This window comes from Salvia miltiorrhiza, chromosome 7 (genome assembly GCF_028751815.1).
Source record: "Salvia miltiorrhiza cultivar Shanhuang (shh) chromosome 7, IMPLAD_Smil_shh, whole genome shotgun sequence".
Lineage (NCBI taxonomy): Eukaryota > Viridiplantae > Streptophyta > Magnoliopsida > Lamiales > Lamiaceae > Salvia > Salvia miltiorrhiza.
The window spans coordinates 31,359,411-31,374,023 of record NC_080393.1 but is presented as its reverse complement, the minus strand read 5'-3'; the positions used below and the strand labels follow the sequence as shown (position 1 = coordinate 31,374,023).

Here is a 14,613-nt window from a genome sequence, read left to right as displayed (position 1 = left end):
TAAAATTGTACTCCCTCCGTCCCTAAAAATTGTGAGCCAATAGTTACAAAAAATGCATTGTATTTTTCGACAGATTTGACATTTCTTGCCACTTTTTTATCCCCATTTTACCCTTGCATGTATTGCATTGGAAGGCCTTGGATGCCCTCAGCCACATGTTGCGTTTTTAGCGCGCTACACGTATAAAATGTGTGGTTCAAATTTTGGTACTATAGTACTATCTAAGGACACGTTATTATCGAAATCCAACCATATATATTTATATATTGTTTCTTTATTGACAACATATTCATGCAAAGAACAATGGACGTCCAAAGTGATTCTTAACTAGTTATGGGGGAAATGTTTTTATTAGTATATATTTCGTACGTCCTCCTGTATCCAAATCAATTTCTTTGATGTTGATTAACTAATGTGGGCTCATAATAAAATATATATGTTCAATCATCATAATATCTAGGTGCATGAGGATACAGAATTAATTTCAAATGTAAAGTATAGTGAGGGTAGCTAGTTTTTCCTTCATAATTTGAGTTAGTATATTATATTCCCTTTTTGAAGAAATTAATTAGAAGAATGAAATGGTTTAAGGAGATGAAATGATAGTAAAGAGAGTAGCTAGCAGACAACATTGAAGCTAATAATAATATAGTAATCTCCTACTTGATATGGTTAGTCGTTACAGAAATGGGTAAGTAATAAAGGGTTGTAATAAAGAATGTGGTTGCACGTGTGCCCAAAATATTAAAAAGGGTGGGCAATATATTATATGCTTAGCTAGGTAGCATATATAATTTCTCAATAATGATATGATGTGCCGTTTATAAATCACTCTTTAACTAAATAGCTATTATGTACGGTCCAAACACTGCTGCACTAAAAGCGCCCAACTTCTTCGGTAGACAAAGAACTAAATTGTGGTGTTGACGAGTTTAGTTGAGCATTAATCCACTACAATAAAATCAACACACACACACACACACTCAAGATAAAAATTAAATCAAATTAACCTGCAGATAAACTATATACTACTTAGTAATTAATTTAGTCACACTCAAATAGGTTAAAGCATATAGTATATATCTACAGATCGATTGCACAATGCATGGTGCGAGTAATCATATATAGGGATAATAGTCCATATATAGATTATCAAACTTGAACTAAATTATGATTCTACTAAAAACATTTTTGCATGTAGATTACTATATTTTTAATTGATTTCAATTTTGCATTTAATTGATTACTAAAAACCTTTGGACAAGTTAAAAGGACATAATTATTGGGTTATAGATTCAAATGGGAGCAACCTGAGTTTATATATATGAATTGCAAGTTGTGAACTTGACCATGTTTCTGATTTTAATTTGCCTGTATGAGGATAAATTATTTTTATTTCTTTGACAAAATAGGTATGGTTTATTAAGAAACGGTTTAGATTTTTTATTTTTATTTTCATTTTGAATTCCAAGAAATGGTTTAGATAAGCACGTAGTGAATTAGGGAATATAAAAAGGATGGGAGATGATTAACGTAGATTAGAAGTAGAAGAAAGTTGATCCTTGAATTGGGTAATTATGAGACTATTTTTGTTAGGAAATGGTGAAAAAAGAAGAAGAAAAAAAAGGGGTGGGTTTTGTTATCCGAATGAGACAGTAATCGTCATAAGCTCATCATTGTCACGTCGCTTTTAGCATAAAAAATCTCCCAGAATTTCACATCATGCATCCAACTTTCTCTGCTCCCTTTTGTCCTTTTCACCTTCCTCTCTTCTCTTCTGTTCCGAATGTGAAGACACACACACATATATATATGGCATGTCGTATGCTTAGTCAACTGAAGTTGCATCTATAATTTGTCCTAACCTCTCTTCCTTTACATACAACTCTTCTCTCCTCCTTCATTTTCACTTTTCAATCTGTGCAATTGTTTCTCAGTCTAGTCCTTATCTCTCAAACACTCCTTCTCCATTATTCACACACGCAATATAGTTAGAAATTAAACCTGATTTCTCCAAAAAAGTAGAATATAATGTCGTCGACACATCCCCATCCCCGCCTGCTTCGGCCTCTTATGCCTCGCCCATTCAACCACACTTTCTGCTCCCTTCACAACCCTAAACTCATCAACTCATCCTCATCACCATGGAGTAATTTCATTTCATTTCTTCATCTTTTTTCTTATTAATTAATGTTAATACTCTCTAAATGAAAATATGTTTGTGTTAATTAGGTGATTATAATAGAGGGGCGGCGGTGGTGAGCTCGAGATGGAATCCGACGCCGGAGCAAGTGCAGGCGCTTGAAGAGATGTATCGGCGTGGAACACGAACGCCATCTGCTGAACAAATCCAGCAGATTGCTGCCAAGCTCCGAAGGTTTGGAAAAATCGAAGGCAAAAATGTGTTTTATTGGTTTCAAAATCACAAAGCTAGAGACAGACAGAAGAAACGTCGACAGCTAGAGCTCTTGGCTGCCAAAGACAATCACACTAAACAATCAGGTCACCTTTTATTTGCTTTACAAATTTATTTTATTTCATTTTTAAGTTACAATGCAACAAGTTGGATGCACTGGTAGCTAGGACTCTCACTTGCAACCAACTACATCTCATTTAGCATGATTTTAGTTTAACATAATTAATGTCCTTAATACTTTTTTTTTATATAGAAAATGTGTAATATACTATTGCCCTTAAATCAAATATATAATATTTACAAAACAAAACAAAATTTGTAAACAATTAATGCTCTTTTAATTTATATAGGTACGTATATGTAGATCATATGGTACCCTTATTTTTGTAGTGCATGCATGTTTGCGAAAATAGATAGTTTAACACTTTATCGTCGTTGAAAACAGTTGGTGTGTTAATGTTGATGATGTTGATGGCACACTAGCTAAGGTTTACAAAAATCGAGATTCCAAATAGAAAACTAATTAATTGAACGTTACTAGACCCCCACACAAGTAATACAATAAGTAGATGGACATATTGTATGTAAAATTCTTTTTACATAGATATATGTATATTGTTTTAATAAAAGTAAGATTTTCTGAAGACAAAAGCATGATTTGAGCTTGCAGAATTAAGCAGGAAATACTCGGAAATGGAGCATCCTAAGAAAGTGGGTAGAATGTCAAATTGCAGCACAGCTTCAAAGGTAGTCCTATATTGCAAAATTATTTAGTGCACAAAAGTCGAGAATGTTTGACTTAGGAGACATGTTATTATGGTAGCATGAAGGTCACAAGGTTGAATGCAAAATCATACTACCCTTTTGTATGATGGAGAAAGAATGAGCCCCAAAAGCTGCCCTGTCATGCTTTCTGTTGGAGCTGTTGTCATCAAAAGATTCAAACTTCTAGGACAGAGTGCATCTTTATTTACTCATATACTAGAATATTTTATTCAAATTGAAGCTACAATACCATGCATGTTCTTGATAGTGATAGGTCTATACATTGCTAGTCGAGGTATTTTATTTTTTTTATATTGTTTTGCAGTACTACGGAGGAGAGGTGGAAGAATGTAAAAGAGAGAGTTGGGCAGAATTGAAATTGCAGCAACAGAGTGAAACAGCAAATAGCAGAGACAGAGTAGCATTGGACTTGTCATCTTCAAGCATCTCTCCCAACACAAAAATTATTCATCAGAAAATTCCAAGCCAAGAAGAAAATGGCTACCCACTCAACATCTGCAACCTGGATGATTTCGAAGAAAATCCAACTCTTGAGCTCTTTCCAGTGAGTGCCAATGGTTTGAGTTCCACTAAGAAAGAGATGGACCATGTTTATGTTTCAACTAAATTAGTTCCTAATCAGTTTTTTGAGTTTCTTCCGACAAAAAACTGAGGCAGTGAGAAAACATGTTTATGTGTAACTTTGGTTTTTGCAGTAATATTTCAAGTTGAAAACTCATGTAATTTAGCCAATACAGAACCAACCAAATCTTGTCTTTTACCGGCAGTTTCCCGACCACAAAATCTGGACAGAATCTGAAGCAAGAAAGCGACACATTAACTGAAACCAGACACTGCACAACAGTATCAAAACCACTGCACAACTTTCTTACAACACATGCAATCAACTGTTTCTTTTTCCTTTTTCCTGCATTGATACATGGAGAACATATCTCAAGGGAGGGATGAAATGCAATGTATTTTACAACACTTTTAAAAGAATTTGATAATGTATAATTTCGATCCTGCTCTAGGGTGTTGTACAGCTGAAACCACTAATGTACAATACAAACAAGGACGTGAGTGACATGTCCGAGCTTCTTCCACAAACAATCTTTTGTCGGAGCTTCTTGAGTCGATTGATTCACAATTGAGTCAGATGACGCAGTAGCTAAGCTGAAGAATTTGACGTAGGGCGATTTTTCATGCTATTCCGGTAAGTTATACGGTTATACCTACTCTTTGCATCGTACACAAAAAGATGCAGATGAATACCCTGCTAATAATCATATTCTTCCTACAAATCACTATCCACAAGCAGAGTGGCGCCCTCTCCCTGAGGGAGAGCTAAAAAATCAAAGAATCAGAATCGAGATCTCGGGTTAGCAGCCACATGTGCACACAACTTAAAGGGAACGGGAGGACCCCTTTACGTTGCAGATGATGATCTTGAATCCTCGGTCTTGTTCACTTTGCACATGCAATCTGGACAAGGAACTGAATATATCGAGTCATTTGGTCTTTTGAGCTCAATACCTTTCGAGTCACTATGACTTCGGATATTTAGCATTTGACGCTTGAAGCTTTTCCACCTGGGGAAACCATCCAAGAGAAATGTTGAGTTATCTTGGACATGCTTAAGAGAGAGCATCATAATCAATGGAGACGATTAAGTAGACAAAATAATGAAAGGTAAGAGGAACTCTTCTCATCTGTGATAAAACTATTGGCATTTACCCTTGATCTTTACAGCAGAAAGAATGTAAACAGAACAAGACAAAAACCATAAGCACAAACTTAAGTCGTCAATGGAGACTGCAGACAAGTAAACAATGGCAGTAAGCTTACAGGTGCAGCTAATGTAAACTCGGTTTCATTTGTCTGTGCAACGAATTTCCTAGAAAATAAATTCTAATCCTAGGGAAAGTGTGAAACCAATTCATAACTCGTTTATGGATCCCTTAAGATTTCACTATTAAAAGTTGAAACAGTATAAAATTTAAAATTAATTGATGAAGCACAACCAGCACTAACCCTCCACATGTTGCAAACAATTGAACAACAAATTGAGAAGAAAAATGCATTACCCGTTATTTAGATTATCAAATAATAATGCTAACTTCCGCTTGTCTGGCCTAATTGTCCTGGAGTGACCACCATACAAATATCTTCTGTGCCCCAAAAGAAACTGAGGGAAATTTCCACCTTGAGTTGTTACAAAAACTTCACTATGAAGACAAACAGTGTAGTCTATGGCAGCCATTCTGGATGAGTAATTCTGGAAATAAGTAATGGAGTCAAAACGCATAACAGAATGTGAACAAGAATGGGAACATCACAACAGATCAAAAGAAAGAAATTATATAGAAAAGTAGTTCTTCTTCACACCTGGAATGGAGCCAGTTCCTCAGCAGATGCCAACATCTCTTTTGTTTGTAGTAACGGAAACATTTCCAATAATGGGGCCATGTACCTCTCAGAGTCATATATCTTTCCAGATGCCAAATAGATTGATGTACTTTTGTCGAAGCCCATTCCCCTGAGCATCAAACCTACCTGATCAATAAAACATCAGTAGGAGATAACAATATAAGGTGTTACAAAATTATGCAACACTCATTAATTTTGTTTTTCACTCAGAAATGCAGAAGTAAGTTTCTAAAAAAGAAAAATCCAAAAGCAGATCTTAGAACATCGAAGACAAGGATCAAATTTAATCCTTATATTTTTTTTCAGAATTTTCCAACTGCACATCAGTTACAATACAGATCACGAAATCACAGTACACTGCACACTGTCTATTAAGTCCATGATGTTCAACAACAGATGAATCTTGAATCACCACACTGTGCTATACTTCTAGGCTATTTAACCTCTACGATAAAACATAAAGTGTATGAACATTTTCATGACGAGAGAAGGCCCCATGAAAGAGGAAGAGAGGAGAAAAACAAGTGGTTTATTTAAATGATTGAAACAAAAGTATCATATTCTAGAGAACCAAAAAAAGTGACGACTTTAACAAACTCGCATGAAGAAAAAAGATGAAAAGTGAGAATTCAGAACATACAGCTTTATATAATATAGTACCTCTAAAGGTGTTAATGGACATTTCCCATTTAATCTGATGGCTCCAGGCCGAATGACTTTTCCACGTTTAGTAAATTTTCCCTTCCAACCTCTTTCCCTAGCAGCATCCATGTCTAGTTTTTCTTTGTCTCCACCATCATATACACAACAAGAAAATGCAACCATGTCCTACAGAAGAAGGTGATCAGCTATGAAAATATTTATCCCATCATCTCAGGTTAATGAAATTGCCTTCACATCCTAACTAACCTCCTCAAAGCGAAGATGCACAGAGATATATTTGCCACTATTATTTGCACTGAGCTTTTTCATCCTTGCAACCAAAGTTTCACCCAAACTTGATATCGGGTCTGAAAACCTTAGAGCTTGATAATTTGCCAAGCATCTAAGTCGTTGTACAGCTGGCGGAGCATCAAATGACAATCGATTTGCAAAAGGAGAAATCCTTATAATCCTGAGATGGTCAATTACAAAGGTTACAACTTTGAAACTGAAGAATGAATTGAAACTTTTTATGCATCAGAAGTGAATAGGAATATTTGAAATGAGAAAATTAATGTGCGTAGTATGGAAAATGATGATTTCCATTCAATATCCACTTCCAATTAAAAAGTAAATTTAGAAGAGAGAAAGGAAAAAGCATCTAATAAGAATAATCTATGGCCTTATGAAAATGAAATTCCAGACAAAGTTCGACTCAGAAACTCGAAGCTGCAATATGAGCACCATCTTTGATATCCATTCCCACATATGACACTAAAATAAAAGTCGACATGCATTTACAATGGGATTTGTTCATGCAATGAACCAAAAGATTTAAAGAAAGAACGAACAAAATAAAGATGTAAAAGTTCCTCATTAAAAATGAAGAGAAAACAATTAAACCAGCAGCTGGTACCAATGTTTGCAATAGGAATAATTGCTGAGAAAAACAAAATTTTGTAACTTGTTCGTATTCTAGCCAAAAATACATGGAAATTGTCAATTTAACAATAAGATGATCTATTGAGTGAAAATTAGGCCAATTTGTAATCCCAGTCAAAATTTCGTGACTGCATACATTATGTGATGCCCATATTTCCATGGATTTTTGTCTCTCTTGTCTTACAGCTAGAAGTTACCTTCAGTGGCGGAGAGATAGAGTTGTTGGGAGGTCACTGATATGAGGAAGTGATGGTGGCGGTATCAGAAGGGTGAGGGAAGTATAGGGGATGGCGGTGGTAAGATTTCGATGATGTGTAATGATCAGATCAAAGAGTTTGCCAAATTAGCACTGGCTAAATGGCAAATTCAAAAGACTAGGCTAATCAACCCAAAAGTCGGAACAGTTTGGTTTCCTTTACCTGGCTATAGCCTCTGCAATAGATATCTACAGTGATTCAGATTCAGAAAGCCATTATAATGTTTAATTATTAAAGTGTGGAATAAAACTCAAATTTACTCTGTAGAACAAATGATCATTCACGTGAATTGCAGGTCAAATATAGCACCAGTAGACATTTTCCACTCGATGAACAAAAGACAATGGGAAACATAGTTTTATAGCGCTGAAACAGGATCTTAGCAAAGCTTACAACCGTGTGGAATGAGATCTCCTAAGTCATAAAGAGGATAGGTTTCTCGACTAGGTGGATCAACAAAGTCATGGTCTGGTTCGCTCAGTGACATACTCGGTTGTGGTTAATGGGAGGCCGTCTGACGAGTTTGCTCGAAAGAGGGCTACAGCAGGGAGATCCTATCTCACCCTATATGTTCCTCCTTTGTGCGAACGTTTTCTCTCGCATGATCGAGCAAGCCGAGGTGGAGGGAAGGGTGCATGGCGTTCGAATGGCGAGAAGCGCACCGCCGATCACTCATCTCTTCGCTGACGACACCATCATATTCTTTAGGGAAAACAGAAGTGAATTCATGGTGAATCTGCTGTAGAAACTGAATCTTCTCCTGAAGATCGCAGATTCCTATGGCAGGCTTTCCATGAGGAGCTGCCAGCCCTGACTAATCTGGCAAGAAGGGGCATCGCACTGGATCCCATTTGTCGCTTGTTTGGGGAAGATGCAGAAAATCATACCCACCTCTCCCTTCAATGCAGAGTGGTACAACATGTGTGGAAGGTGTGTGCGGTCCGTTTACAGGAGGTTAGTATGTTTGGATCTCTTTGTAGCTTGTTATGTACTGATTGGGAAAGTATCCGCGGGAGGTTAATCAGTTGATTGGGATGATGGCTTGGCACATCTGGTGCTAACAAAATGAGGTGGTCCATGAGGATAAGCAGTGGGATGAGAAGGCGATCCTGGACCTTGTGGCTAATGCTTGGAGTAAAACTCAGACACCGAGAAACAACCACGTAAAAGAGAGGTACAGACGGAGGTGACCAACAAGAAGGAATGGGCTCCACCACCCCCAGGCTAGTTTAAGCTTGATACGGACATCCATGTTATCTCTCTGTCCGCTATTGGCATCAGTTATTTTGCTCCGGAATAGGGATGGAAAGCTAATCTTTGCGGGAAAAGAGGTGACAGCAGCAGCAGCAGCAGCAGGCAGTACTACTACCATGCTGGAGGGGCTGGGAATTCGAATGGCAACGATAACCAAGACCTCACGGACGCTCTCAATGGAAAAAGGGTGGTGGGTGAATTCGAGCGAAATATTGTTGATGACATTTTGCAGATGAGCAATGCACGACATATTGCTTTTGAGTTTAACAGACGTACCCTGAATTTTGCTGCTCATCACTTAGCTAGAGGTTCTATGATGTTATTCCTTGGCATTTGGAAGGATTGGTGTAACTTTTCATTTGATATGAAATATAAACCTTTGATTCTCAAAATAAAAATAAAAATAAAAATACAGCACTAATAGAGTTCCAAGCACTCGTATAAGCATATAACATAGACAGCATTAGCAACTCTTCATAATGACAAAGAAACTTCTCAAAATGTGTATTTATGAAGATCCATATTACTCCTATTAGTCAGTCAGACATCAAAACACATTGTTCTAAACCATTAAGAAGTGTGTGATGGAGACTGAGTAAGAATTGCAAAGAAATGAACACAAGAAAGGGGAAATACTCACTTTTCTTCAAGCAGCTTTGGAAGAACTGTATCTGTATAGTATTTGATAGACGACCAGGCTTTTATCCTGAAGTTGTACACATTGCTCATGTTATGGTCAAACCGCTCCATTATGTACCCAGGGATCGTTCCAACTATCCGAACATCATTTTCAAGGGTTTTAATGAAGAATTCTTCATCATATATGTCACCAAATTTGCTGGACATAGAACAGCAGTATTAGACATTCGCTCTCTAGAATGAAAAATATGTCATCCATGTATTGAAAATGCAACAAGCATTTAAACTATGGTCAAAGGCAACATATGAAAGTGATTCGTTGCCAATGTGGACTAGGTACAACAGCATACCACTCTGAAAAAGGTAACCTTTTAAATCAAAATTAAGAGCCTAGATATTCAAAAGTTCAACAGATATAACCCATTCACATTTCCCAGACACTTAGCTGCTTATTTTTCTGATCTCATAATAAAGGCTGAAGTTATGTTTATGAGAACTCAATGTTATCAAAGCAACGGTTATTTTAGAAACAATAAGTATATAGGCCTCACAAAAATGAAACATGCCACTTGAATCCTAGGTGGAGAAAGAGTGCATCCATTTATTTTGTGACCACCTATAACTCAAAAGGTCATACTTTTGCACCTTACTTTGAAAAAGGCTCACCCACACAGTGATCAAGCCCAACAAAAGTTAAAGGTGTATCTAAGAACGGATCAGAAAGAATCAAATAAAGCTCAAACAATAATTAAGTCTTAAGGGAGATCCAATATAGAACATCTCTATCTACTTTATTTTTTTGTTTGGAATCTCTTAGCGAATCACGGGAAGTGAACCCAGAATGTATGTTATACAAGCCATATCATGTCTTTAGAAAAATAAAGCAATTATAACCAATAGATGCAATGAAAGAAAGAAATTTAATGTGATTAATTATGTTTCCCAATATTCATTAATAACACCAACCAAACCAAATAAATACTTAGAAAGATATGATAAATCAAATGAATGCACATGTAATGTGGCACAAATCATAGAAACATAAATTTCATATTTGCATCAGTGTGATAGAAACATAAGGAAACACTTTAGTTAACTAATTAGCCACATACAGTTGATAACTGTGTTACTCACCTCGGATCTCTCCAGATACTATGATAATGAAAATTTGGAATCACAAGAGTTGCGTTAAGGTAGCCAGCAACAGCGACAGCATTGCATATCTGGAAACATCAAGAAAATGATAACGAGTGCTGCTCAGCCCACAGTACAAAAATATCATCACAAAGTATAAACACAAAACAGAGATAAAAAGTACCGATGTTCTTTGTTGATTTAGACCACCATTGGCCTCGACAAATATAAATCCATTTGACTCTGGTAAGCCTGAGGTAGCCAAAGAATTATTGAAAAATTCAGATACTCTCAGATGAACCTCAACCAAAAGGAAGAGAAACAAACAATTATGGTACCACAAATTTTGGAAGTTAAAAGAAGTCAAAAGGACATATAAATGCAGGAGAAAAGAAATTATGCCAAACAAATTGATGCAGAGTCACTTATCAAAAGAGAGAATAACAGACTGTGATTACTTTGTTTTAATTTTATTTTATTTTATATTTTGGGGTTTTGGCCTTTGGGGTAGGGGGAAGGATATATTACAGATTGTAGTGTTAATTGATCCTTAAGACCATATGCATAAGTTACTCCACCGGAGAAAAGCAGTTACTGTGGGCCATGATATTTGTGGAATACAGAAAGTGGTGATACAGCAGATGAATGATATATCAGTGTCGTCGTATTCATAAAACTGACTGATCACGTAGCAGTGACGTAGTTATTTGGACAATTAATAGCAATGACAATTATGGTCAGACAAACAATGTTATTTTTATTTGTGTACCCATTATTTCCTTGGAGATATAAACATCAGACATCTGGATTCTACACTTTAGATAGATGCATCAATCCACTAACTAGCAGGCATCAGAAAACCAGTCCTTGTACATCACAAGCACTCAGCAAGGGAAAGAAAGTGATACCAGAATTCAGATGTGTAACATGAAGGCAATACCACGAATTGAAACCAACCAGGTTTTTTCTTTCTTTTCTTATGAAGATTAGGAGTTCCCATGATGTTATTCTTGCACATTGCCATTTCAGAGATTGCAGACAGTGTGCCCCAGAAGAAGGCTACTACTAAGCCTTCCTGTTAATTATCAGTCCTCTCATGCTTTTTACGCATATTCTTATGACTATAAGAGGCAAAAATCAAAAGATGAAACTGAGCTAATGTTCAATATATACATCAGAAACTTTTAACTAATTATACTAAACAAAAAATGAACTCCAGATACAGTATGTGGAAAAATGTTGTGAATAGCTTCAGTTATTTTGATTAAAGTCAGCATTTTTTTCAGATAATACTAATCTAAAACTGCCCAAATATGAGACTATGCTGCTACATACATTTATGCCGAATGTCTGATTTTGAGAAAATCAGTAATAATAATTCAACTTGTAAATATTGCTCCAGATAGTTCCATACCTTCAAAAGACTTGCTGATACATGGTCTCCATTCACCAACTTTATAAGAATGTTTCCATATAGTTGATATCTGTACCCATTAACAGCATTCAGCATGAGGGAAATAAAAGATCGAAAACTTTCATTTAACCATACAGCTTTAAAATTTCTCTCACCATATAAAGACAAGCATACATATGAAAGCCCTATAAAATGAAATGAAGAACATGAGATCTACTTGATAACACTATTGCCCTTTTGCTAATCAGAATGGTGAAAGCCCTTTCAGAGTATGAACTTCTGTCTAGTTCACCGGAATGTATACAAACCAAGTGGTTGCTTCAAATCCTTAATCCGGGGTCTTATAAACATACTGGCTGTCCTACATCACTACTCCTCAAAACCTCTGTGTGACCCATAACCTCACATTCAACACATCATTCTTCCAAATTAGCCTAACGCTTTTATGAATTTTAGATCAGCAAAAAACTTATTCTGCTCTGGAGTGCAAACAGCAAAATACTAACGTGAGATGTTGGCACATGAAATAGAGTACTTTAGCTTAACAAATCAAATTCAACAATGCACAGCTGGCGGAAAACAACTGTCCTGAGAAAAAAGGGGTCTAAACACTGTAAAATTCCTCGATATCAATATTGAAGCAATATAGCAATGCCGGTGACAGATTACCAAACATATGTCGGGAGTTCAGCAGATAATAAATTGCATACAATTTGGGCTTATAGCTGAAATGAAATCTATCGTGCATACTTACTGAGTACTAAGAACCTGAGGTGTCGAAATCAATAAGAAAATGTAAAGTCACTATCAATCTGAATCATAATGTCTAAACTCTTGAGAGCATTAAATTTCCGCAAAAGAGAGAACCCCCAAAAAAGGAAATTTCGAAACAAAAAAAAAAAAGTATTGAAAAGAGGGCGAAGAACTAACCGCATCCGCAGAGGAATTATCGGAGTCCATTTCCGGGCGGAGCTTAGCATAGAGCTGGGGGCTCCGGTAGATGGAGCCGGGGGGAGGCCTGTGCTTAATGACCGGAACGACGTCAAACGACACCGTTCCCATGTAGAAGAGCATACCGGAGATGTAGAGAAGAGGCGCGAAGAGGAAAATCCCCTGGCGCTTGAGGAGGAAAGAGAGCAGGATCCAGACGAGGCGCTGCGCGAGCGTCTTGGGCGGCGGGCGGCCCGATTTGGAGCCGCGGTGGCGGTAGCGCGGGGAGCGGCTGAGCGGCGACGAGGGCGGGGATTGGGGGCTGCTTTGTCCGCTGCTCGGGAGCCGATTGTAGGCGTGCATCGCGCTTTTCTTCACATCATAGCAATGATGATTGTATAATGATTTTCCAAACGGAAGAATGATTCAAATGGTGATTAGAGAGGCGTGGTGGTCTGTGTCTGTAGAGAGAGAGAGAGAGGGAGGAGCTGTAGAGGTGGTGGTGGTGCACGTGACGTGAGAGAGGGACGCACGTGCTTGGAACAATGGACAGACAGGACAACAGACAGTAGGGGGAATGATAGAATTAGAGGATGATGGCAGAAATTCAAGAGAGAGAAATTGATTTTGACCTTTTTAAGCAAGTCAACTCTCCATTTTCCTTAACCTTCTTCGATTTTTGGATTGGGTTCCTCTCTAGGACTAGCGCTCTTCTTCTTGTTTTTTCTTTTCCTTTTTAATTCAAAAACACTCGTCTTATTCAACTATTTTCTCACAGATTTTCACCATGTTTTCTAGTGCACGTTATTTGTAATTCTTAACCAAATCTGCCTTCTCAAAACATAAACGAGACTTACGAATCCTACTAAATAAGTAGATATTTTTTCATATTTAAATCTACATCTCTATCGATATGTATTGATTTTCAATTTGTTTGATATTATTATACGTGAAAATTCTCTAGAGTGTGTATAAATAATAATCATAAAAAAGTACCTCTAAAAAAAAACCTAGAAAAAGTATATACTCCCTCCGTCCCACGAATCTTGACACGTTTGGATTCAGCACGGGAATTAAGGAGTTGTAGATTAGTGTTTTAAGTGTGTAGTTAATAAAATATAAAAACGATAAAGTAGGAGAGAGAAGTTAATAATTATTACCCAAAATGGAAACGTGTCAAGATTAGTGGAACGGCCCAAAAAAAAAACGTGTCAAAATTCGTGGGACGGATGGAGTAATAATTAAGGTATATTTTAGGTTTCAAGACTCCATCTTTGTATAATAAATGATTTTTGAGGTAGCCATTGAACGTAATAAGAATCAATAATCTTTCACCAATATTATTTCATTAAATTTTAACTAATTTTTAGATTTTCGAATGAAAATGCCCTCAAACTCATTTTAAATTTAAATTTGTATTTTGAAACGCATTTCTCATTTCTCTATTCTACTTCCCCATCTCTCTCGGTACTCTCTTTCTTCTCATCGGCCGTCACTATCGTCCTCTAAAAATTAGGCGACGTCGCCACCATCACCTACACCAAGTCATATTCTTCTCCGATTCACCGCCATCGACAATCAACACTTACGCCAAGTCATATTCTTCTCTGATTCACCGCTATTGTCAACCAACGCTTCCATCTAACCTAACAAAAGCACTATCTGCCTCGCCAAAATTCAGCAAATTTTTTCGACTGTCGTCATAACCACGTCATCACCTCTATTATTTCTGACAATTTTCGTATAATTGTAATAACTTTTTCTATATAACTCCAATTGAAGTAATACAA

The 14,613-nt window shown here is 36.8% G+C and overlaps 2 protein-coding genes across 2 annotated transcripts; one reads left to right on the top strand and one right to left on the bottom strand.

The window, feature by feature from the left end:
* Positions 1-1,838: 1,838 nt before the first annotated feature.
* LOC130995973 (WUSCHEL-related homeobox 6-like) lies at positions 1,839-4,214 on the top strand. Its single transcript, XM_057921501.1, has 4 exons — positions 1,839-2,149; positions 2,233-2,502; positions 3,087-3,163; positions 3,507-4,214. Exons 1-4 carry the CDS (start codon positions 2,032-2,034, stop codon positions 3,852-3,854), a joined length of 813 nt encoding a protein of 270 aa, XP_057777484.1. The 5' UTR covers positions 1,839-2,031; the 3' UTR covers positions 3,855-4,214.
* On the bottom strand, positions 4,024-13,502 carry LOC130995936 (protein ESMERALDA 1-like). Its single transcript, XM_057921443.1, has 10 exons — positions 12,824-13,502; positions 11,894-11,963; positions 10,664-10,731; positions 10,480-10,568; positions 9,347-9,544; positions 6,521-6,725; positions 6,272-6,439; positions 5,570-5,737; positions 5,269-5,459; positions 4,024-4,773 (listed from the first exon to the last, which is right to left on the bottom strand). Exons 1-10 carry the CDS (start codon positions 13,184-13,186, stop codon positions 4,611-4,613), a joined length of 1,683 nt encoding a protein of 560 aa, XP_057777426.1. The 5' UTR covers positions 13,187-13,502; the 3' UTR covers positions 4,024-4,610.
* Positions 13,503-14,613: the final 1,111 nt, after the last annotated feature.

Excerpts from the sequence above, each read along its gene's own strand:
- LOC130995973 (XM_057921501.1), top strand. The coding sequence starts at position 2,032 with ATGTCGTCGACACATCCCCATCCCCGCCTGCTTCGGCCTCTTATGCCT. Across the intron at positions 2,503-3,086 it reads CAATCACACTAAACAATCAG|AATTAAGCAGGAAATACTCG; the intron begins GTCACCTTTTAT and ends TTGAGCTTGCAG. Across the intron at positions 3,164-3,506 it reads ATTGCAGCACAGCTTCAAAG|TACTACGGAGGAGAGGTGGA; the intron begins GTAGTCCTATAT and ends ATTGTTTTGCAG.
- LOC130995936 (XM_057921443.1), bottom strand. The coding sequence starts at position 13,186 with ATGCACGCCTACAATCGGCTCCCGAGCAGCGGACAAAGCAGCCCCCAA. Across the intron at positions 10,732-11,893 it reads TATCAGCAAGTCTTTTGAAG|GCTTACCAGAGTCAAATGGA; the intron begins GTATGGAACTAT and ends TGGCTACCTCAG. Across the intron at positions 5,460-5,569 it reads AGGAACTGGCTCCATTCCAG|AATTACTCATCCAGAATGGC; the intron begins GTGTGAAGAAGA and ends ACTTATTTCCAG.